This window comes from Manis javanica, chromosome 3 (genome assembly GCF_040802235.1).
Source record: "Manis javanica isolate MJ-LG chromosome 3, MJ_LKY, whole genome shotgun sequence".
Classification (NCBI taxonomy): Eukaryota; Metazoa; Chordata; class Mammalia; order Pholidota; family Manidae; genus Manis; species Manis javanica.
Genome location: NC_133158.1, coordinates 211,399,438 through 211,422,742, shown reverse-complemented (window position 1 = coordinate 211,422,742; position 23,305 = coordinate 211,399,438). Strand labels below are relative to the sequence as shown.

The 23,305-nt window shown below is 41.9% G+C and overlaps 1 protein-coding gene across 2 annotated transcripts in view; it reads left to right on the top strand.

The window, feature by feature from the left end:
* The window catches only part of INTS9 (integrator complex subunit 9), a 100,023-nt gene that overhangs the window by 41,941 nt on the left and 34,777 nt on the right, over window positions 1-23,305 (top strand). For both annotated transcript variants that reach the window (XM_037024644.2, XM_037024645.2), the window contains exons 5-8: window positions 1,505-1,644; window positions 3,011-3,097; window positions 11,084-11,204; window positions 12,038-12,172. In XM_037024644.2, coding sequence (XP_036880539.1) covers window positions 1,505-1,644; window positions 3,011-3,097; window positions 11,084-11,204; window positions 12,038-12,172 — 483 coding nt within the window. The remainder of the gene's footprint in view (window positions 1-1,504; window positions 1,645-3,010; window positions 3,098-11,083; window positions 11,205-12,037; window positions 12,173-23,305) is intronic.

Genomic DNA, 23,305 nt, shown 5'->3' with positions numbered 1-23,305 from the left:
TGGTTCTAGAGAGGGAGAAGGGAATGGGGCCAGCCGAATGTTCCAGGACTCTTCATTATGAGGATATTGCCCTGGAGTGCAGCGCACAGCATGGACTAAGGGCGGTGTCAGTTTGGCTGTTACTATCATTAGGCATTTCATTCACGCAGATCGCTGTTGCCCTAGCGGTGAGCGGCTTCTGACCTCTAATCTACATGCGGTCCTCAGGAGCTGATTACGCCTTGGTGGCTTTATTAAACTAACTTATTGTATATGTAAAGTCATTCAACCAGAAAATACCCACAGCCAAATGGCACACTGTCTGTCATTCGCAAGGATGGTGCAGACTCTGTTACTTCTTTTCCATGGGGAACATCTCAGTCTCTTAACTAAAACACTTCCTTGACTTTGCCCCATGCAGTGCTAGGGCACCATCCCATTTCCCAGGGGAACTTCCTGGAGGGAGAGCTGTGTGCCTGAGGGGATGGCTCTGAGCCATAGCACCTCACAGAGGGTGCCGCTTGTAACGAGGCGTTCGTCCCTTCATCGACAGTGCACCAAGGTCCTCTGCGTACTGGCTGCCACAGCTGGGAGGGGCAGAGAAGAGGCACACTGGGTGCTTCATCTCAGACACATTTAATATTTCAGGAACAAAGTGACAGTTTGGGGTGCTGTTGTACAGAATGACAATTGCCAGAAGAGGGGCATACATAAAGTGCCTTGGAGTTCTGAGGACGAGGTGGTTTTCATCTGGGCAAATCAGGAAGGCTTAGTGGAAGCAGAGAACTAACTGCCTTAAACGACAGGTAGAGCCTGAACTTAGGGGGAAACATCCCCTTCTACTGAAAGAGTTTCCATAACATTTACTAGCATTTCATAGCGATTTCCCTTATCTGCCAACCTCTTTTCCCTTTTTCCATGACTTAATGGAGTAAAGGGTGGACTTGGAGTTGAGATTAGGATAGAATATGAGGGTAGTTTCCTCTGATGACACTGTCACTGTGGTTCTCTTTGGCTCTGTGTCCAGCACTAGTGGTCAAAAGTTACCCCAAAAAACATTGCCTTCCACATGTGACGTCTGATGAGCTGGTTTCTACCCGCTGCTCCCTCTGTGTCCCAGTGAGCCGTAGTGGTGGTGCATTACATTCTAGATCCCCACACAGCTTATATTGTGCTTTTTCTGCTTCATGTTGCCTGGTTCACTTGCCGGTGCCAGGCAGCCAGCTGCCCAAGTGTCCTGTTGCCATTTATCCTCATGCATCTAACTCGGAGCTCGGCTTCATAAAATTGGATGGCAGCTGGTAGACTGGCTGCATCCTCGCTGTTGGCCACCTGTCCTACTTAATGTCAATATCAGGAAATACCCTAAAATGAGAGAATAGAAGTGTTGCAGGATAGACATCATTATTCTGTAGTACAGAAACGACTTCTCTGCATTCTGACAACATCGTTTTTCAGGCCCATCATGTTGATCTATGTGCACTGAACAGGTATATATCATTCCCTCCCCTTCCTTCCTTTTCAGACCGAGCTGATAGATCTGTCTACGGTAGATGTGATCCTCATCTCTAACTATCACTGCATGATGGCGCTGCCCTACATCACCGAGCACACGGGGTTCACGGGCACAGTGTATGCCACAGAGCCCACCGTTCAGATCGGCAGGTGAGACATGTTCATCTCACCGCACTGGAAGGTGGCTGGACAAATTCTTCCTTCAGTGCTGACTGGTTAGTGTCAGGAGCAGTTATTTGCTTCTGAGCAACTGTCCCAAAGAACAGGCATGAATAGACAACTCTCTAGATAAAACAGATGTTCACTGGAATTGCCTAGAGATTGATGCTATGAGTAGTCTTCATTAGTCCTTTTTTCTTTTAACAAAAAGTGGAAGAAGGGGTCCACCAAGACAGCGCCTCTGTGCAGATGATATAATTAGGGGAGGTCATGTTGAGCACGATGCCACAAAAATGAGGTCAAAGAGCTTCAGGAGAAAGGCACATAGCATATTTGAGAAAAGAAACTTCATTACTTGCTTTCAGAATGTTCCCTCTTGGGCAGCTTAGTGCAGACTATAAATGGAGACAGCTTGTAAGAAACAAGGTAAGTAATTAGATGGTTAAGTTAGCTGTACTTTTGACGGAGTGAAACTCAGGACCCTAAGGAGTACAGACCTCGGAGCCTTCCTCTCGCTCTGAGAATGCTCCACCGACTCTCCCTCCCCTCTCCAAACCTTCTTGAGGTAGGTGGCCGCTTCAAGTATCCATAGAATCATTTAGTGAGAACAATCGTGAAGAAATTACCCCAGGAAAAAGAATTGTGTTGAAGAAAACTAACAAGTATGACATAAGGTGAAATATCAAGACCCAAAATAAGGAATCTAGGTGTCAATATAGATTCTTAGTTTTGGATTCTAGTATCTTGCAGAAGTCCACCAAAAAGATGGAATCAGCAAAAATGAAACAAAATTTGTCCTTGTTTTGTGTCATCACATTACCTGCAGCGTGTACATAAAAACATAAGGGATCAGAGGCAGAGACATAGGAAAGTAAAACACTTGAGATGATCAGTTTCAAGAAGATAAGCTGAAAACACTGGACTGCAGTCTGAACAAGTTAAAACTTGAGTGTGGACACACCAGACGATTCTCCGGGCAGCTGCAGACAGAAGGATGCCACACCCTGACTTGCCGGAACTAGTACCAGTCCTTCAAGATGAAAGGAGGTGGTATTAGGAATAAATAAATGAGTGGAAATGGAATGAAGTTGTTCGGCATTCAAATGCTAATAATTTCAGCCTTGTTTTAAAGGTGACTTAAATCATTTACATTCTGAATTTTTAACATGGAAATTCAGTGAGATGGCTAGGTTTTTGTTCAGCTTTATGTTAAGTGGTGCCCAAGTTTATATGCAGCAGAGAGAAAGATGGTTGAGAGGCTGAAAGCAGACAAGCTGTTTCTCACAGTGTTAAGAGTTCAGTGTTTTCTGATTTCCTTAGGAGTGTTCATCCCTTTTTTTTTTTTGTTTAAACTCAGGCTTCTCATGGAAGAGCTGGTGAATTTCATTGAACGCGTGCCCAAGGCTCAGTCGGCCTCCTTGTGGAAGAACAAGGACATTCAGCGGTGAGCAGCAGGCCTGTTGAGTCCCCTGGACAGCAGAGCCTCCGGCTTTGCCACACTCACTCGTTTGTGTACTTGTTTTATGCTTAAACATGTATACTGTTAGAGCTAAAGATTCTCTTTTACCTGTTTTATGAAAGGGTTGTTTGACTCAACCAACATATTGTGAGAGGCAACAATGTCGCGTGAAGGGTCCTGTGCTAGGTTTGGGAGTTAGGAAAACAGTTGGCTCTATCATGGCAGCGCCCATGGGTTAAGGGGAAATCAGACAGTTAAACAGGTGTATCACAACCCTGGATGGCACGTATTATAAGAGATGCTTGATCACAGTGCTGTAGGCACTCAGAAATGAAGAGCTCACTCCGCAGGGAAGCTGAGGAGGACAGTCCTTAGGAGATGACAGTTAAGGCAGGTGTTGGAGGAAGAAGAGGACTTTTCCAGATAAAAAAAGGTCAGAAAGTCAGGTCTGGGCACAGTGTTGCAGGATATATATGTTCCAGGAGCAGAGAGAAGTTCAGAGTGGATTGGAGGGAGTGAGGAGAGAGGTGGCCAGTGATCTACAACATTCCACTGGAGCAGTGAAGCTTCTAAGGTGTCAAGTTTGGCTTTTATATTATTGAAAGTGGGAAAGTGGGAGGCTTATAAAGAGGAGAATGGTGTGATCACGTATTTGCTTGGGGAAAGTAACTCTGAAAGTAGGTGTAGAAATTCAGGCAGGCGGACCAGGGGTAGGGCTGTGCCAGAAACCCAGGGCAGAGAACAAAGGCCCGAACTGAGGCCTCATAATGAGCATGAAGGGTCAAACTTAACAGAAATTTTTGAGATAAAACTGAAAAGATTTGGTAAAAATTGTGAAAGAGGCTGTGATGTCATAATTAGGAAGGTAAGAGGGGAACCATAGTGGAAGCCACAGAGAAAAGGAAGCTTCCTGAATCCCAGGCTTGTCAGTGGCATCCGGTGCTGCAGAAATACCATCACATAGGATGGAGGTGAGGCCCTTGGCTACAGAAATCCCAGGGAGGTTAGTGTCCGGAGAGGGCTAGGATCAGAAAACAGATTTTAAGGTCTGAAGTAAGTTGAACTGTAACAGAACAGGCCAGGAGGCAGTTTGACTCTGCTCCCAGGCTCTCCCATTTATTTGGCAGCTGAGGACACCAGTCACTCTTCTGCAGTCTCTTTAATCTACCAACTGCTGCCCTCACCTCCGGGCACCACAGGAGTCCCAACTGTCCACGCCTAGCATCCAGAACTTTCCAGGTGTAGCATCCAGAGCCTGGAGTCAAAACCCACCCTGTGACTTCTTAGATGGTGCGTGTTGCGTGTCTCTTGCCCGAGTCTGCCCTTTTTCAGCCACCTTGTTGCTGGGTTCTCTTTCCCTCTGGCCAGTGATCTGTTAGCCGTGTGGTTATCTAAACTTCAAAATGTGTTCGTTTTTGTGAATATTGTTTCTACAAGAATATGAATGTGTAGCTCAGAGAATATGCTTTGTTTTTATACTGTAACTGTCTCTGAGTTTGAGCATGCGAGTCTCCTCTACACAGTCCTTTGTATACATGTGATTTATTTTACTTAGGTAACACTTGCTGTGTGCCAGACACTTTACTCAATGTTTTATTTAATTCATTTAATTTTTTAACATTATCATCTTACAGAAGAGAAGCAGGCACAGAGAGGTTAAGTAAGTGGCTCAAGGTCGGCCAACTCCTGAGCAGTAGGATTTGGATTCAGACCCATGCAGTGGGGCTGCTGGGCTCCAGAGCCCGTGCCCTTAGCCCCTTTCCCGGCCGCCCCCAAGCCCACACCTGCCTCTCCCCGCATGCCTAGAAGCCCCTTCTCGTGTGAGCAGGAGGAGTATGTTTAACTGTGTGTTCTCCCGTGCTTTATGAATCCTCTTTATGTCACTCGTTCCTCGACTGCGGATCCGATGTCTGTACGGCTTCACATCAGGAAATATTTTCTGGACATGCACGCGTCTGGGCCTTCTGTCTGGACAGGAATGGCTTCCTGGACCTGAGCGCCCACGCGCTTAGTACAGGGCCCCTCCTCATTCTGTGTTCTTCCGCCACACTCCCTTTCCTCCGGCCCGTCACTCTGCCTCCTTCCCCTTTTCTTGTCCCTCTCGTGTGCCCTAGGCCACATCAGACCCTGTGCCTCCATCTCCCTGCTTGGGAGCCGTGGGACATTGTTTTCTGTCCCTGTGGAACATGTACACCTTGGCTTCCGTTACTTCCTCCTTTTAAATTTATGTCCTTTATAATATTCGGGCTCAGATAATTTTGGCACACCAGAAATGTTCAAAGGTTGCTGTTTCCTGACTCCCAAGCCCTGTGCCAAGTCTTAGGAAGTCCCAAGTCCTCATTTTGCCTTTTCTTCTGTGACCTTGGGCAGAGTCCTTGGCAATTTTCCTTTGCCTCCCTTTCTTTGTAAAATGCACAAAATAACAAATGACTGACTCACAAAAGTGCCGTCTTGGGTAGTGAGGAGAGTGAATTGAACTGGAAGGAGCAGAGGGTTAGGGAGAGGCCCTGAAAGTTATTTCATAAGATGCTTAAGAAATCTCCCTTTTTAAAAAAAAGTGCGAGTTGAAATAAAACCTTGAATTTGCTGTCTTGCCACCTGGTGGGCAAAAATCAGAAACTGTTGAAAGCTAGCTTGGTAGAGGGGCAACAAGCATAACTTGCACGATTGGAGGCCTTATCTCATTGATTCCACACGGGCCTTATCTCATTTATGTCATACAAACCTTATCTCATTTATTAAATTTATCATGACCATAGTGCTGTGATCAGGTCTTTTGTTTTCTGGTCAGGCATTTTGTTTTGGCTTTTGAGCACAAGATGAACCATAGTTAGTGACAGAGAAAGAGAAGAGCCTAAGTATTGGTAAGAATATGCCGAAGTGTCAGACAGACCAGGAGAGCTGTGTCCTCTTGTTCTCCTGGATAAACTCAGCATGAATATTAGAAGTGGTAGGAGAATTTGAAGAGCTGTTTCATAACTGACATCAGATAAAAGAGTTCTCTGGAAATATTCCCCTAGAATTGAACAACCTTAGGCTGGAATACTTAAAGTACCGCATGGAACAACATTTATACTGAAAGATTTATGTCACTTCAAAATCTCTATCACAAGTCAGTTGATTTCTAGTGTCCCAAGGTACTGTGGCATACTGTACTAAGAAACACTGGTTTTTGCTGTCTAATACATTGACATTTTTCCTAAGCAGTATGGGCTGTGTCTTCTTCTCTTTATCTTTTTATTGTTGTTTTTTTTTTAATTCCTGCACTCCTTGTCCAGTTCCTCTAAAGTAGGTGCCACAAACTCAGATGCCTCCAGGGATGGGAAAGGGATGCAGGAGTGAGGTGGGTATGGCGGGCTGCTGGGAAATGTGGGCTGGTGACCAACCGCAGCCCCAAAAGGGGCAGCCCACCCCAGCCTCAGCAGATTGTGGCTGTGGGGACATGAGCCCATGGCTGCCAAATTTCCTTCTCTTTTTTGTTAAAGAGAAGCTTGTAACCTGGATATTTGGTATGTGTTTCTTTTCATCTTTTAAAAATGTTGGCTCACACATTTAAATAAAATCCTGTATGATCCAGGCAAAACACCTCATTGGGTTGGATTTGAGGCTTAAGATCCCAAGTATATATAATATGTATATATTTATACTTAAGTCTAAGTTTTTGACTTATGCTTAAACCTTATTCAAGCAGTCTCTTGTTGAGTGCCTAGAATTAGTGCATCTTAGGAGCATTAAGTTACTAATAAGACCACCAACTAAAGAAAATGATAAAGTATTTCAAACTCATAGATCAAAGGAATCTGACAAATGCCCTTAAATCATTTGAAGTTAGTTTGAATTAGCATTTGATTTAGTATTAGTATGTATGCCCCAAAAAAACTATTGCTCTCACTTTTCGGCGGGTGTCTTGAGTCTCTGCCTCAGTTGACACCACTCCTTGAGATTTATTTAGAAGCTAGTCATCTTTCTTCCTCATTTTGACATTGCAGTTCGCCTTGAAAAAGAGATTTTGAAGGGTAGGAAAGGGAGAATCCCTTGCAATATAATTTTGGAGTCTCTGGCTTTCCACACTTCAGAGCTTCAGAAGCTTCAGAGCTTCAGAGCTTAGGTTTTTTTAATGAGAAAATTTAAAGCAAAATATTCCATGTAAGAAACTAACCCAGCAACTAATATTTTTTGTGTAAGGCTAGCACGTTTTGTGTAAGACTAGTAATCTACCATTATAATTAAGAATAAATCATTACAGGATACTGTCATAACCCTCTCACATGCATTAAGAAGGTATGCATTGACATGTTCCTGACTGAAATGTTAAGACAATTTCCAGTACTCGGAGCTTAAAATGTGGGCTTATACCTTAAGAAAAAGGCCTGCTGTGCTTGAAGTCCCTCTGTGCTGACACTCCGCAGGCACTGACCAAGGTCCCACTGTATAGCAGAAAGAAAGTAAAGTTATGGGCTTGGTGGTCAGACTAGTGTTTGAATCTCAGATCTGCCTCTTGGTAGCTGCAGCAGTATATTTATTCTAGTCTCTGTTTTCTCATTTATAAAACAGGAATAATATTAGGAACTGCAAAGGTTGCTGTGAGGAATAAATGAGTAATGAGAGACCTTAAAATAGTGCCAGGTACATTGTTGGTGGTCAGTAAACACCAGCATCCTTTTCCCCTTTAATGATACTTGGTTCTTATGCCACCGCCCTTCCAGCAACTAGCACACATCTGCTTTCCAGTGCCTAGCTTATCCATGGATATGACCTTTCCTGATGAAAGCAAAGTATGTAGTAGAAGGAAAACCAACAGTCCCACGGTTGCCTCTAGTTAGTTAGCTCTGTCATTCATTCTGGGACTCAGTCTCCTTCTCTTCAAAATAAGAAAATTGAATTATGTTACCTCCAAGTTCACTTATATTACAGGTCTTGCAGCTCTCCAAGGGAGAGGCTCCTTAAGCCTGTGCTCACAGAGTGGCAGTACTTTGAGGGAGTATCGCAGCTTGTGCTTCAGCTTTGCAGTTTCCAGAAACCTAATCATTTCATTTCACTCAGAGTTGATTAGCCTCTGAAGGACTGATTGATGCTAACTAAACTCCAGGATATCGACTGACAAACAAAAATCCCACTTAATCGCTTTATTCTGAGATTCTGCCTGGCTCCAGAACTGGAATGGCTCATCTGTCTAAGACACTCTGTTCTGGACAGCAAGTCCACTTAAGAGATCAAATTACAGATAAGAGTTTTTTTGATGAGCATAGAATTAAAGCAGAGATAGTTTAGGTCCTCTTAAGAGTTGTTTCTATCTTGCTTCGGTAGCCTAAGCCATTGCCTTTGTCCCTTTTAGAGATAAATTGATCTAAAACAAAATCAGGGATTACAGTCTCATTTCAGGTAAGATTGAAGAATGCTTGATTTTCAGGCTCCACTTTTGCTAAACCCCACAGAGGTCGTCACTGCTGACACAGCTGCACTCCACCCTGTTCACATGTATTTCAGGCTTACATTTGTTAATGAGAGGAAAAACCTTTTCTGCTTCCTGCACTCTTTATGTTCTGCTCTTACATTCATTTTGTTTGTTCATTCATTCAGCAGACACTTAGAAAAAAGCCCGACCAATGCTTTATTTATAAGCTTTTAAGTGATCCCTGTGGACTTAAAGGCCTTTCTCTTTAACAAAAACACATGATTTTGTGCCGGTAGGACGGAAGAAGAAACGCGCTCTGCATGATGTCAAGTCACTGGGGGAAAATTTGTTAAGTACTCAATTATGATAAGAACACAGCAAAACAATGAAATCTTTCAGAAAGTACTTAAACATTTAGACTCTGAGAACTTGACTTCGATAAATTACGCAAAAAAAACACAACTAGTACCCTTGTTTGACTTATCCTAAATCAACCAATAATCCTAATGGCTTTGAATGGCTCAATAAACGCCTCTCTGATTACGGCCTCAGGTAAGCATAAGGAGACTTGTAGAGAAAGCGGAGTTAGACAGGATATTACTAAACAGGGAAGTAATGACAGTGACTGAATATCTCAAAAGGGGGGGAAAAAAGGATGTTAGCAAGAGGAATTTGTGGGTATAAATATGGAATTCAGAGGACTTCAGATTTTTTTTGTTAACTTTCAAGTGGCTGGCATTATGAGAAGTTTGTAGGGAAAGGCCTCAATAGTTTAAGACATAGTTCCTGAGCCCAAAGAACTTGTGCAGACTGCATACGAAGTGGCAAGACTTAGGCTGGGCTTGGCAAGCTAGGTAGGGTTTGAATGAGGGAAGGCATCATTCCTGGATAAGGAAACAGTATGGGCAAGATTATGGCAACAGAGCATAATTGAGTGCTGACCTGCTTGGTTAAAATCAGCCAGTGCACACCAGAAGGAGAGAAGAGTTGCAAGTTGACATTGTACAAAACAATACTGAAACATTGTACCTTTGAAAAAGCCAACAGTACATTTGACTAATTCCTAGTTTAAATCTTTTGTCTAGCTGAGAGAAAATTTACCAAAATTGTTAATTTGTGAAAATATAGTTACCCAACATAGATGAGAAAGGAAACCTTTAGACATTTTGAAATAGAGAAATGACAAATAATTAAATAGTTTTAGATTTGAAAAACAGTGTAGTCATTATTTAAGGTACCCAAATAAGATACCCAAGGAATTTAAGCATAAGGGAGAGGGAGGTGGGGAATTAACATGAACTGAATATCATATATATTATTAATGTAAATGGAACATGTATATATAAAATTACTCATTTGCTGTGGTCCTTAGCAATTTTCCGTTTAGAAAGCTTGAGTGCTGGTTAAAAAAAAAAATTCTTTTATTTATTTATTTTTTTTATTTCCTCTCATTTTTTGTGTTCTTTCTGCAACTCTGGTTACTTAGATGTTAAAACTCCTGGCCTGGAACTCAATTTTTTTTCTCCTTTTCCATTTTGTTGTTTTTGTTTTGCCTGGGAAATTCTCTAACCTTTATTTCCTAACCTATCTATAAGTTTTTCATTTCTGAAGAATGAATTTCAGACCACCAAAATGACTATAGAAATATCAATATTTTGGCTGGTAGTGAACACTTAACAGTTATGTAGAAATAAGACCAAGTAAAGGTTAAAAGGAAGAAAAGATAGCACACATTTCATATTTTGGCATAAGTTTTTCTATTTTTGAAGCTAACCTTTTTTACTATAATTTAAAACACAGGTACCAAAAAACATGCAAAACTAATATGTAGTTACTAAATTATTAAAAAGCAGCCATCTTTATAACTACCACTGGGGTCAGAAAATAGAAAACTTCCAGTAATTCAGAAGCCCCTCCCTGTGCCCCAATCCAGTCACAGCCCACTCTGAACCATGTACCGTTCAATCCGTGGCAGTATTGTCTTTTTTGCAACTCAGATTGTCCCACCACTGAACAACGAAAGCCTCTTCATGGGATGTGTCTGCTGTGCTTGTGTGTTATGAAGTTAAAAGACTACATCAGAAAATACTCACTTAGTACCAAAAAAAAAATAGTAAAGGGGGAACAGAGGAACAAAAGAGATATTAGACATATAGAAAACAAAAAGTAAATTGGTAGGTGTAATCCAACTATATCAATAATAATATTAAACATAAATGGATTAAACAATCCAGTCAAATGGCAGAGATAATCAGACTGGATAAAAAAAGAAAACAGTAGTCTCCTATGTGCTGGATAAACAGAATAGAGGATAGAAAAACAACAGAATATGAAACCAAAGTTTGGTTATTTGAAAATATCAACCAAACTGAACAAAACCTTTACCTAGATTGAAAAGAGAATATCAAATTATTAGAATCAGAAATGAAAGAAGCAACAGTACTACCAACCTTACAAAAATAAAAACAATTATAAAGGAATCCTAAAACAATTATATGTCAAGAAGTCGGACAACTTAGATAAAATGGACAAATTACTCTATAACATAAAGAAATGGTATTGTGACCTATTTATAGGCTGCTGCCTTCTCCTCTCAAGGATGCAGTGGAAGTGTCAACCTGGAGAAGATGTTATACAATGCAAGAGGTGAACTCTGCCCTTAGTAAAATCCAGCTGGTGGGATACTCCCAGAAAATTGTGAGTGTTAATATTATTTTAAGGGATTCATGAATGCTTTTGATTCATAGTTACTCTGGAAGAATCTTATAGTTTCCTTTTTTAAGCCACTTAGTCACTAGGAATCTTGTACTGTCTGTCATTTTTCTTCATCCTCCCATGTTCTTACTGGTTCGTAACCAGGTTTTTCAACAAATCCTGTTGTTTTTAGGCTCACCTTCAACCTCACTTCTAGACACACCTATTGTTCCAGTTGCTGAGCTTTTCACATTCCCAGTCAGTAGCCAGCATTCTACTGGCCAGCATGTCATGAGTCAGGAGAAAGGCATCTCATGCTATTCACTTTTGAACAGTGGACACTACAGATCTGGGACAAGTGAGATAGGAAACAGAACATAAAAGAGACCAAGAAGCAATTTGGCAAGCATAACTTTTGAGCTCTGACCTGATAATAAGGGCTCCCATTTCTGTTGACTAGTGCCCAGAGCTAGTCAGTGCGGGACCAAGAAATTAACACCTGACCCGGAAAAAAAAAACAAGTGTCTGACTGTTTGGGCCCTTTGGTAATATATCAACTCTGCATTTTAGCGCTGGAGGCCGGGCTGCCCGGCAAGGTGTGGATAGGCTCAGACTCCCAGAGAGGCGGCAAGTAAAGACTAGAGAACTGCTGACTGTGTCCACCAGAAGGTCTCCATCACCATTCCGTTTTACTTTAAACTTTCTGGTTTACTTTAGAATACTTTCTATTTGTAAGTGGAGAAGGACATGTCTGTTACATTTTCCTGCAAAAACTCATCTGGAGTGACTGCATCGCTGAAAACTGATCCCGCGTTCTTCCTGTGGTCCTTTCCTAGGAGCTTTTCGGAGCCGTCCAGGTAACTCCGCTGAGCTCTGGCTACGCCCTTGGGAGCTCCAACTGGATCATCCAGTCCCATTACGAGAAAGTGTCTTACGTCTCTGGATCCTCCTTGCTTACCACACACCCCCAGGTAATTCTAATTCTCTTTGAACGACTCAGCTTTTTAGTTACTTAACCCAGATTCACAGTGTATCCAGAGTATCATCAGCTGTTTCCAGGTGCACTGCATTTTATTGTAGTAAGTGCTTAATATAAGATCAACTCTTAATAACTTCTTAAGTATACGTTATTGTTCACTATAGGTACATGTTGTACAGCAGATCTCTAGAGCTTATTTATGCTGCTTAACTGAAACTTTGTGTCCTATAGATTTTTCATGTTCCAGCACTGAGGATTACAGATTCCTCTCTAGATCCCATTGCCTTTACTTTAACCTCTAGGATTCTGCGCTTTGTTGCCATTGCCACTTCCAGTAAGCATAGCCTGATGTGAAATAGTGATGGTTACGTGTTTACTCGTCAAATATTGTTTAACATTTACTAAGGACCTCCTGTGTGTTAAGCACCAATTTAGGTGTTGAGAGTCAGTGGTGACCCACAGGCAAAGTCCTTGCTCATGGATCTACATTCAGTTGATGTATGTATGGGGGGAGGATGATGTGCAGGAAATAAGTGAATAAATGTATAGAGTAATCTCAGATGGTAGTACAAGTACTGAAAACAGCAAAGCAGGGTTGTTTATAGAGCGATAAGAGACTAGATCAGATTGGATGGTCTGAGAAAGCTTCTGGGGGAGCTCTCATCAGAACTGAGACCTGAAGAAATGAGCCATGTAGAGCTGTGAGGGCAAAGCATTTTGGGGACCTGGAGATGAAGAGCTCCTGAAGCAAGAACCCCCTGGGCATATCTAGAGCGGAGAAGGCTGTGTGACTGCAGCATACTGCCTGCAGTCAACAGGGAGGTCCAGGGGCTTAGCAGAGGCCAGGTCAGGCAGGACGCTGCAGGCCATGATGAGACATTTGGCTTTGGCTTTAATGTGTGGAGGGGAGCACTTGGAAGATTTTGAGTTGGCCATTCATTAGCAGTCATATTTGGCAAGAAGCTAAGTATATAAACATTGTTTTAAATGCATTATTTATTCCATGTTAGGTACTTGTAAAGAATTTCTTGTCCATTGCATAAATCCTGGTTCTTCCCATGTTTGTAAAGGAAGGCAAGTGAAGGAGAGAAAGTTAGCCAATGGAGAGATAAGTAGAGTTAACTTGGGGAAGTTCATATCCCATTTCAGTATGGGAAAACGAACGACTGCTCAAAGGCTAGAATAGGATGCTTCTGAGCTGCCCATCTGCAGTGTTTCTGTCATACCTTCTTTATAATCAAGTTTTATCTCAAGGTCTAGAGGGGACAAGTTGCTATTTTTTCCTATAGCTAGCAGAATTCTGGACCTTTCCCGCTTACTGAAATCGAAAGCCCATCAATGTCATCTTAATCTGCTTCATTGAATGAAAATATTTTATTGGCAGCTTCTATCATTCTTGATATATTCTTCCATAAAAGATAGGAAGATTACTTGGCTGCCAACCCTTCCGATTTGTCCTGCTTAGATCAAAGCCTTTACAGTACTGTTGATGTAATTTCCAGTAAATTACTCGTACAAGGTCCATAAATTTAAAGGAAAAATAAGGTCCTGAAAGTAATGAGCAGCATACCTAAGTATAATTAATTTTAATTTCTAGCTGGCAACCAGTGTTATATGTAAAAAAGTAAATTAGATTTTCTTTTACCCAGATAATTGGATTCTATATTGAGTAAGCAGGGAAAAGAAAAGTTTTGAATTGAAAAAAAGTTCATAGTCTACTTCAGACGTCCGCAAACTATGGCCCACGGACCAAATTTAGCCTTCCACTTGCTTTTGTAAATAATGTCTTAGCAACACACACTTAGTTATGGATTGTTGTGTAGCTACTTACACATTATAACAGCAGAGTTACACGTTAAGCTTTACAAAAAACGGCCAACACCTGGTCTACTTGAATGGAACCCTCACTGCCTAGAAGAATGTAGCACACTGCTGTACTGATCTGATAAGCAAACGGAATGGGGCTTTGGATTAAGCCAGAGGCACTAAGAAGGAAAGACAGAAAACATTGGCAGGCCTCTGATTCAACATTCATTGAATGCCCACTGTCTTAGGAAAGGACAAATACAAGTAAATATTTCATGCCTAGATGACATTGAGAATGGTGATAATGACACTAATCTAGTTGACAAGGAGGAATTGGCAGGGTGAATGTTGGTTTCAGGAGAGGGTGGTGGGTATGATGAATCGGAATTTGAGAGAACACTGGACCGAGAACTGTGGAGCTAGAACAGGATATGAAGGCAAGCCTGGAGACAGAGGGAGCTTCATCAGATTTTTTTAAAGTATGTAAATAGGGCTAACAGCAAAAGACTGAGCTGTGGGGAACATTTGCCAGTAGACAATAGAAAGAAGAAAAATGGTCTTGAAAAAAAATGGAGCGTTAAAATTGATGCCCAAAAAGTTACGGAATCTCAAATTGAAGAGAACTAGCTCTCTCTGAGCACAAGGTCTTGGTATTAAATGATCTGATATTCAGCAACCATGTTGAATCCTCATAGTGGTTCTGTTAGTGTTAGTATTATCTGCAAAGAAATAATGTTCTTGTTACTTCTCTTCCAATCCTTGTGTCTTATCTTTCTCCTCTCCTATAACCAAGCTCCCTAGGCTGATGTTAAACAAGTGATGGTGGTGGCATCCTTGTATTGTACCAGAGTTTAAAGGGAATGCTTTTGTAGTTTCCTCCTTAAATATGATGCTTCCTACACATCTTTGTCACGTGAAGGAGTCTCTCCTCTCTTGCTAAGTTTCTAATTTTTTTAAATGTGCTTTTTCTGAGTCTGAGATAATCATGTGATTTGTCTCCTTTAGACCATTAATGTAGTACATTGTAATGTTAGCTTTTCTCACATATAACCATCCTTGTATTCCTTGGATAAATCTTAATTGATCACAATTTATTCTTTTTAAACACCCTTCTGGAATCAGTTGGGTCAGTATTATATTGAAGTTTGTAATCTGTATTCATAAGTGAACAAGGGACCCATACATTATTTTCTTGTACTATTTTTATTTGTTTGGAATCAAGGTAAGTTAGTCTCATAAGATGATTTGAACACCTTCTTTTTCTTCTTTTTTTTTGTTTTATTAAGGTATCATTGATATACAGTCTTATGAAGGTTTCACATGAGCAACTTCTTTGTGGTTTCAACGTTCACCCATATTATCAAGTGCCCCACCCCACCCCACCCCATTGCAGTCACTATCTGTCAGCATAGTAAGATACCGTAGTCATTACTTATTACTTTTCTTCTCTGGAGCACCTTCTTTTTCTAATGTCAGAAATAACAAGTGAGGGATTATCTTTTCTTGAAAGCCTATAATTCCCCATAAAATTGTCTAGGCCTGGGATTACCATTTAAATTTTTTCACAATTATTGAACTATTTTGGAGGGTCAAAACTGTGCCAGTTTTGGCAGAAATTTGCCCATTTTGCCTAAGTTTTCAAAATCATATGCATGGAGTTGTTTATAGTCCTCTCTTGTTTAAACTATTTTGTGTAATTTTATTCTCATTCTAAATTTTTATTTTCACCACCCCTTTTTTTTTATCAGACTCGCTAGATGTTTGTCTACATTACTAATTTTCCTCAATATGTTTTTATTTTTAATTGTTCTGTTGTATTTTCATTCTCTGTCTGCCCTTTATTATTCCTTCCTTCCATCTTTGGGTTTACTTTTAATACTTGCCTTGTTTGTTTTCATCTTTCTCTGCTTTCCAATAAGTGAATTTAAAGCTATCATGTTCTCTCTTAGTATCATTTAACTCTTAAAATTTTGATACATAGTGCTTGGTCATTCATCTCTAAGTTGATGATTTCAGTAGCCAAAGGTTATTTTGTGTGCTTTTGATTGTTTCTAGTCCATTGAGTCAGCTTAGACTTAGGGTTAGACAAGACTTTTTTTCAAGTCATACTTATGTTTCAGGATTCTAATTTTCTTTTTGTTTTGCATTATTGGAAGAGTACACTGATTCACTGAGGTTTGTTTAGGCTTACTCTGAAGCTTCATCTGTTTTTACAAATGTTCTCTGTATGTTGGAAAAGACTTCACCATTGAGTGAAAAGTTCTGTATGTATTTATTCATTCGAGCTTGTTGTGTTATTCAAGTCTTTCATATCTTTGCTTAGTACCAGTTTCTGTCCAGGATGTGTTATTTGTTGATTTGTCTATTTCTCCCTATAGTTTCACCAATTACTGCATTTTACATTTGTAAGCTTTATATCCAGGGGTATATATGTTCATAAAAATTATGTCTTATTGATCAATTATTCATTTTATCAGAATGTTTTTTTTTCTCTATCAAAACTGCATTAAAAGTCAAGAGACATTTTCCCCCTCCATATTTGCCTACTGTTTTTCCATCTCTTTATTTCAGTCCTTCCTGTATCCTTTCCTAGTGAATCCCTTGTGGACAACATAGTAGGGGTTTTTTTCTTTTTCTTTTTTAATCTAGAGGGTCTCTTTTGAATGTTGACCTATTTATTTGTTTCTTGTAATTAAATTGCTATTGTATTGGGGGATTTAGTGTTGCCATCTAATTTTTAGTTTACTTCATTCTTTTCCCCATCCTTTCTTGCCTTCTTTTAGAAGGCTCAAGTTTTCTCTGCAAGTTTGAATGCATGTGTTTTATTTTTATTCTTCTGTGTTGCTCCTTCCTTTATTTTTCCTGTGAGTGTCTCAGGCATGTCAGGTCTGTGTGTTCCCCTCCAGAGCCACACCTTTCTCTTGTCTCTTCCTCCCTGTTCCTCTTTCTTCCCTCCCACCTGCCCACCTGTCTAGAATCTTAGTTCTGGGTCAGTTAGAATTTACGTAGAGTGGTGGCTATGTTGCTTATTTAGACAACAGGGAACTTACATGGAGGGTTTTGTTTTGCTTTTTTCAACTTTCCCATAAATCTCGTAATCCTTTTAGATTTACTTTTCTTCTTCCAGGAATAGTTGAGTGTTCACCAAGAGCATCTTTAAGTGGTAAACCTTATGAGGCCCTATGAATTACTAAGAATATTTTTAATTTTTCCTCATATTTAAGTGATAGCTTGGATAGATATAAAACTAAAGGAAAAGAACTTTGAACCTATAAAGCTTTGAAAATATTACTTTGTTTTCCACTTGTATCCCTTGTTGCAGTTATGGACTTGTGTTCCTTTGTGAGATCTGCTCTTAGAATTTTCACTTTGTCTCCAGTATTCTTAATTTTACTGTGATGTGACTTAAATGTGTATTTTTTCCTGTCTATTAGTGTAATACTCTGTAAGATCTTCCAGTTTCCTTTAATGTAGGAAAATCCTTAATCATTTTTTAAATTATTTATTACTTTTGGTTGATTTTTTATTCTATTTATAGAACTAACAGCATATAGATACTGACACTTCTATGCTTTCCATATCTCTTTCTTTTATATTTTCTATCTTCTTGAACCCTCCTGAAAAAATTCCCCAACTTGATCTTCCAGCTCACGAATTCCTTCTTTGGCTATATCCGTAGTGTTCTTCAACCTATGTATTGAATTCTTTATTTCAACAACTATATTTTCATATACAATATGTTCAAATGTTTCTCTTTATACTTATGTACTCATTCTTATTTTATTTATGTGTGGGCTTTTTAAGTGTATATTCTACTCTTCTGTCTGGTTTATTCTCCATGTGGAATAGGTTTTAGTGTTCAGTAGATGTTGAATTCCTTGGGGGTCTTGTTTCCCTGTCAGCTCTTAACTGCTTGACCCTCAGGTAAAGCCTCCTGGACCTCTGCCCCAGGCATGGCTTTTTTTCCCTGACTTGTTATCACTCAGCCTTGTAGTGTGAGGAAACAGGCACGGGCCGATAGGCCTGCCTGTGCCTGTGGACACTTACCCACTGTTCTGGATTTTCACCCCAAGAGTACGCGGAGCAGGCCACAGTCTGCCAACTGCACAGAAGAGAGAAACGGACGAAGAGTCCCTTCCCAACTTCTGCTCTTCCCCCAGCACCCAGCCCTCTTTGGTTCTTGCGCACCATTCGATCCTGTTCTAGCTCCCACGATTTCCCCAGGGATTCATCCCAGCTTTTTGGTTTCTCAGAATTATCAGGTGCTCTCCATTCTCTGCAGTGGCTAAGTTTAGATTCTCGAAGGGAGCCATCTGCTGTGTTCACTGTCTTATCAGAAACCACTGTGGAGTTTTTGTTTTGTTTTAAAATATTAATTCCTTATATTTCCGATTAGAACAATAATTTGTATTCATTGTAGTAATTTTGGAAAATACAAAAATCTCAGAGAAAAAAATAAAACTGTAAGAATCTGTCAAGGCAGAACTATTTGCAACCTGCTTTTCTGCACTTTCCAGTTAACTACTTAATGAACTTCCCTTAGGTCAGTACTGTACCAGCCACATGATGTTTGAAATCTGTCATGTAGTCCATCATATGGATGTGTAATAAAGTGTTTGACTGTTTTCTCACTGAGACGTTTAAATTATTTTAAAGTTAAAAAAAAAAAGATGCACAGTCTGCCCAGAAGGAGGGCATGGGGCACAGTTTAAACACAGTAACACTAATTGAACAAAACAGTCCCTGTTGGGCAGACCCCGTAAGTGCATTAGCAATAGCTAGTGAGCGCTTTTGGTTATTAGAGCCAAAGCCTCTCTGGCCTTAGAAATCACATTAATGGGTTTGCCTGTGGATTGTGAACCTGTATTTGAACACCAATTTTCCTATTATGATGACTTAAAAAGGCAACTGAATACTGATTGTTTCAATGGCTTGCTGGCTATACTGCTTGACTTTTGAGGGTAGGACTTGAATTTATATGTGAGAATGACCAACATGATAGAGCAAGAGCTACACACACCTGGATGCAGGGACTACACACACCTGGACGTGGGGACTGCAGAATTCTGGGTCCGTCTTAGAAGCGGATCTAGCACAGGGTTTGGAGTGCACAGTAGCTATTTTGCTGCTGTTACTGTTGGTGTGCATCTGGGTTTCACTTGTTTATTGTTTTGACTTTTTTCCCATGCTTCCATGACCATGAGAGAGACCAGGGAAGGTGTCCACCCACCCCCTCAGCCCTCCTGGCCTGGAGCAAATTGGGGAGACCAGGCTCAGCCAGTCACCAAGCCGATTCCTTCCCATTTAGCATTTGGCTGTGAGGCTAAGACAGGTGGTTCTCTGCTCTGCAAGGTGGGTGGTGGCTACAAGGGAGAATGAGGAGAAAGAGCAGGGGTTCCACGTGGGAACTTCTGCCTTAGGGCCGTGACCCTTCACCTCTGTGGGTCATGGACTCAAAAGCCTGATGGTGAGGTGAGGAGAGCTGTTTAAAAGAATATTTATGTGTGTTTGTGTGTACGTGTACATGTGTGTACGTATGTGTGTGTATATTTATATGTATATTTGCACACCCACACAAGATTTTGCATTTACTGTCTGGAGACTGAGTTTATAGAGTCATCAGAAGCCCATTGTTGTTTATCAGGTTAAGAATCTCTGACTTAGAACTTCAGAAATTTTTTAGGGAAGAAAATTTATCTTTAAAAATTGAGAATTTCTACCTAATTTCCTGAAGCCTATGATGTTCGCAGTGGGGTGGGAAGAAGTGGGTAGCTTGCCTGCAGGGAATTCTGCTCCTCACACACACCTGCAGCGTGCGCTGAGCCTCCCTCCCTGGCCCTTCTCCCTTTGGTGTTCGGGATGCATCTACAGGTTTGTGTTCGTGAAGTGTTAAAGACATTGGCAGTAATAAATGTAGATTCTCTTAAATCTGAAGCTACCTTAAGTTTGGATTCCCTGAATCTTTAGAGCTAAGGCAGTTGCTTGGGTTGGTCTGTCTGTCTTACTCTGTGTTTCACATTTTTTTCTTGCCTCTGAACTCCTCAAATGTTTTGTCATTGTTTATGCAATGTTTTGATCTGGGTGCTTTATAATAAACGGTTTTCTGTTTTGTTTTTTAATGTATTTTTTTTTATTGTACTAAACCTGTAACTTGATGTTGTGTAAACACATCAACATTTTTCAGCCACTCCTTAGTCTTCTGATGTAAAATTAATGTCCTTTAAGGTATGCCTGGGAAGTATCTGCGGGCTGCTGCCTCTCCCTCCAGGCCCGGCCTCGTGAGGATCTTGCAGTCAGGTTCAGTCCCTGGGAATTCCCTGGGAGTGTCTCTTTCCCTGTTAAAAGCAGGGAGTAAAGCCTCACGGGTACCCTCGTGCACACGGAGAGCCGAACTGTAGTGTCAACACAGACATTTCCCTGCATCTGCGAAATGCCACTCCTTGGGTTTCATTTGCTGCCCGGCCACCTGGCCCCCAGGGAGCACCCACACTGCTCCCCGCGCTCTTCCTCTGGGGGTACCCAGCCAGGCCTGGGCTGCGTATTGACCTTTCCACTCAAGAGCGGACAGGATGAAAATGCCCCCTTCACTTCTCTGGGCCACTGTTCCTCTACAGAGACCAGGTGACTGACACTCTCTGGCATCCCATCTTGTACGGCTTTCCCTGGGGTATGCCCAGGAGGGCCCACTCATCCTGCATTAAAGGACACAGCCATGTCCCTAAATGCTATTTACAGTAAATGCCCAGGACAAAGCCACAGCATACAGCCCCCTCCTCAGCTGTCGGGCTGAGGACCAGAAGTTTTCTCCTCCCCGTGGACACAGCCCCAGGTTGTCCCAAAGCGGCAGCAGTGCCTCCCCGGGTCAGTTCTGAGGAGACAAAGCTGTTGTCATCAATGTGAATGTGGCGCCAACCAGTAACTTTCACACCTCATCTGTTTGGGGGCGTGGGCAGTGGGAAAGCTGAGCTCCAGGTAGATCCTGGCTGGTTTGGAGAGTTGGGCTCGACCCATCCCGCAGCTTGCCAACACTGGACTGCGAGCCTTATTCCTGTGAATCACTGCATCCAGGTTTCTTTGTGGTACATTTCTGACTCCAGGCTGTAGAGCCATCTCAAAGTCCTGCTTCTCCACGGCCCTGTGCGTCCAGTCCGTTCCCAAAACGTCCATCGGTTCTTCTCAGGGATGTTGTGTAGATCTGCTTCTTCCATCTCTGTAACTGCCATGAAATTATAAATCCTTTTCCCTTTCTGTCTGGGCTGCCATAGGGGCCTGCAGAGTGATCCCCCTTGTGTGGGCTCGCCCCACTCCTTCAGCTGTCATCTGTAATTACTGTCACCAAAATGCCTTTCTCCTGCTTCAGACTGTTGAGTCCCGATTGCCCACCTATCCGTCTTCATGAACGAGACCTTTCTGGCCCTTTACCAATGAGTACTTTCTCTTCTTTTAATAACCTCTTTTCTCGGCCCCCAAGTAGACTTTCAGTTCGAGCCAAGAATATGCATATTTGGCCGTAAGGATTGCCCCACTCTGCCCTCTGCCCTTCCCTGCCCTCCCCCCCCAACTGACAAGCTTACTCTCACCCTTCTAATTCTGAAGACGCCATTTCCCAGCATGGAGTGCTCTCACATTTCCTGCCAGGCTGCGTTCTTTTATGCATTCATTCATTCTGCAAATGTTTATTAACTGTTGTGTGCCTGGCCTTTTGCTGGAAATTAAGGATACAGAGGCCTTACCCTGGGAAGGCCTTACCCTGTGGGGACACAGACAAATAAATAGGCAGTTACGATTTCGTGTCGTTAGTGCCGGGACAGAGTCGTGGAGGCCATGGGGGCACGTGTAGTAGGGACATCTTGGTGTGGGAGATGAAAGGGGTGTCCCACAGCTGTTCCAAAGGCTGTCTGAAATTGAGTCTTAAATTCCTTAGACAAAGAAAGAAAACTAGAACCAAAACTTCATCTGCCAAAGCGCCATGCGCAAGTGGCCTCCCTGGCCGAGCTCCCTGGTCTGCGGCCTTCCTGGTGCGTGTATGCGCAGCACCAGCTCTTGAAATTCGCATTTCTGTTTTCTATAGCTTTTTGAGAAATCCTCTTTTTTGGTCGTACATAAATGTTTTGTCTTCAACCAGATTACAAGCTTCTAGGGCCTAGAGACTGGGTCTCCTTTTTCTCATGCCCTGTGCGAAGCGTCCAGTAGAAACGAACTACAGACGACCAGCACAGTGGCCACAGCACCTCTGGGCCAAGAGTTTTTCACAATTTTATTCCACAAGTTTAACTGTGACTGTCATCTTTTATAAAGTATTCTTATTTGAGTCTTGGACAAAGTGGAACTTTCTGTTTTGTGTGTTTGAATAAAATGTTCCCACTTGAAGCCCTCAGCCAGGGGCCAGACACTAGCAGTATACACATGCGCCCTTTGGTGGTGAAATGGAGATGGTGGCGGTGTAGGCTTGGTTTGAAGAGTGGCACTAAAAGCCTTTTCAGCCTGCTTCTTTGCAGTAGCCCTGGGGGTCAGCATGATAGAGGGCTGACATTACAGAAGCCTCGTGCAGCCTGGGAATGAAGCTTCGGCAGCTCCCTCCTCGGCAGTGCTCACAGCGCAGCACTGCTTTGGTTCTGTGTTCAGTGGCATTTAATTTTCAGAGGAAGGCAGTGATGATGACTGAGGTTCAGAGAGTTTCCTCAGTCCCCATCAGCGCTCTGAATCACTACCAGCTTATTCTGATAGGTTCCTTATCAAACTGCTGTCATTTTAAGCTAAATATGCTATGCGGCAAAGCCTGGTCCCCTCTGGCACCATTCCAGTGTCCTTCTGTTGTTTGCGTGCACACAGTGAACTGATTTGCACGTGTGCCTCTGTAAGCCACCGTATGTCTTCCTCCCTCCCTCCCTCCCTCCCTTCCTCTCTCCCTCACTCCCTCCCTCCCTTCCTTCCTTCCTTCCTTCCTTCTTTCCTTCTTTCCTTCTTTCTTTCATGGAAGCAGTGAATGCGTTCGCACCTGTTTGAGGGGTACAAGTGGGAGGTCAGTTCTGCTCGGGCAGGGGAAATGCTCTTATATGTAGTTGTCACAACCATACTTTTTCTGTATCCATGTTAAAGAAGTGTCTTTCCAGTTATAAAGCAGCCTATATAACCACAATCATGGTATTTAAAAATCATAAGCCCAAGAGGAGCTGAATAGACAGTTCTCTAAAGAAGAAATCCAGATGACCAACAGGCACATGAAAAGATGCTCCACATCGCTTGTCATCAGAGAGATGCAAATTAAAACCACAATGAGATATCATCTCACACCAGCAAGTATGGCTGCCATCCAAAA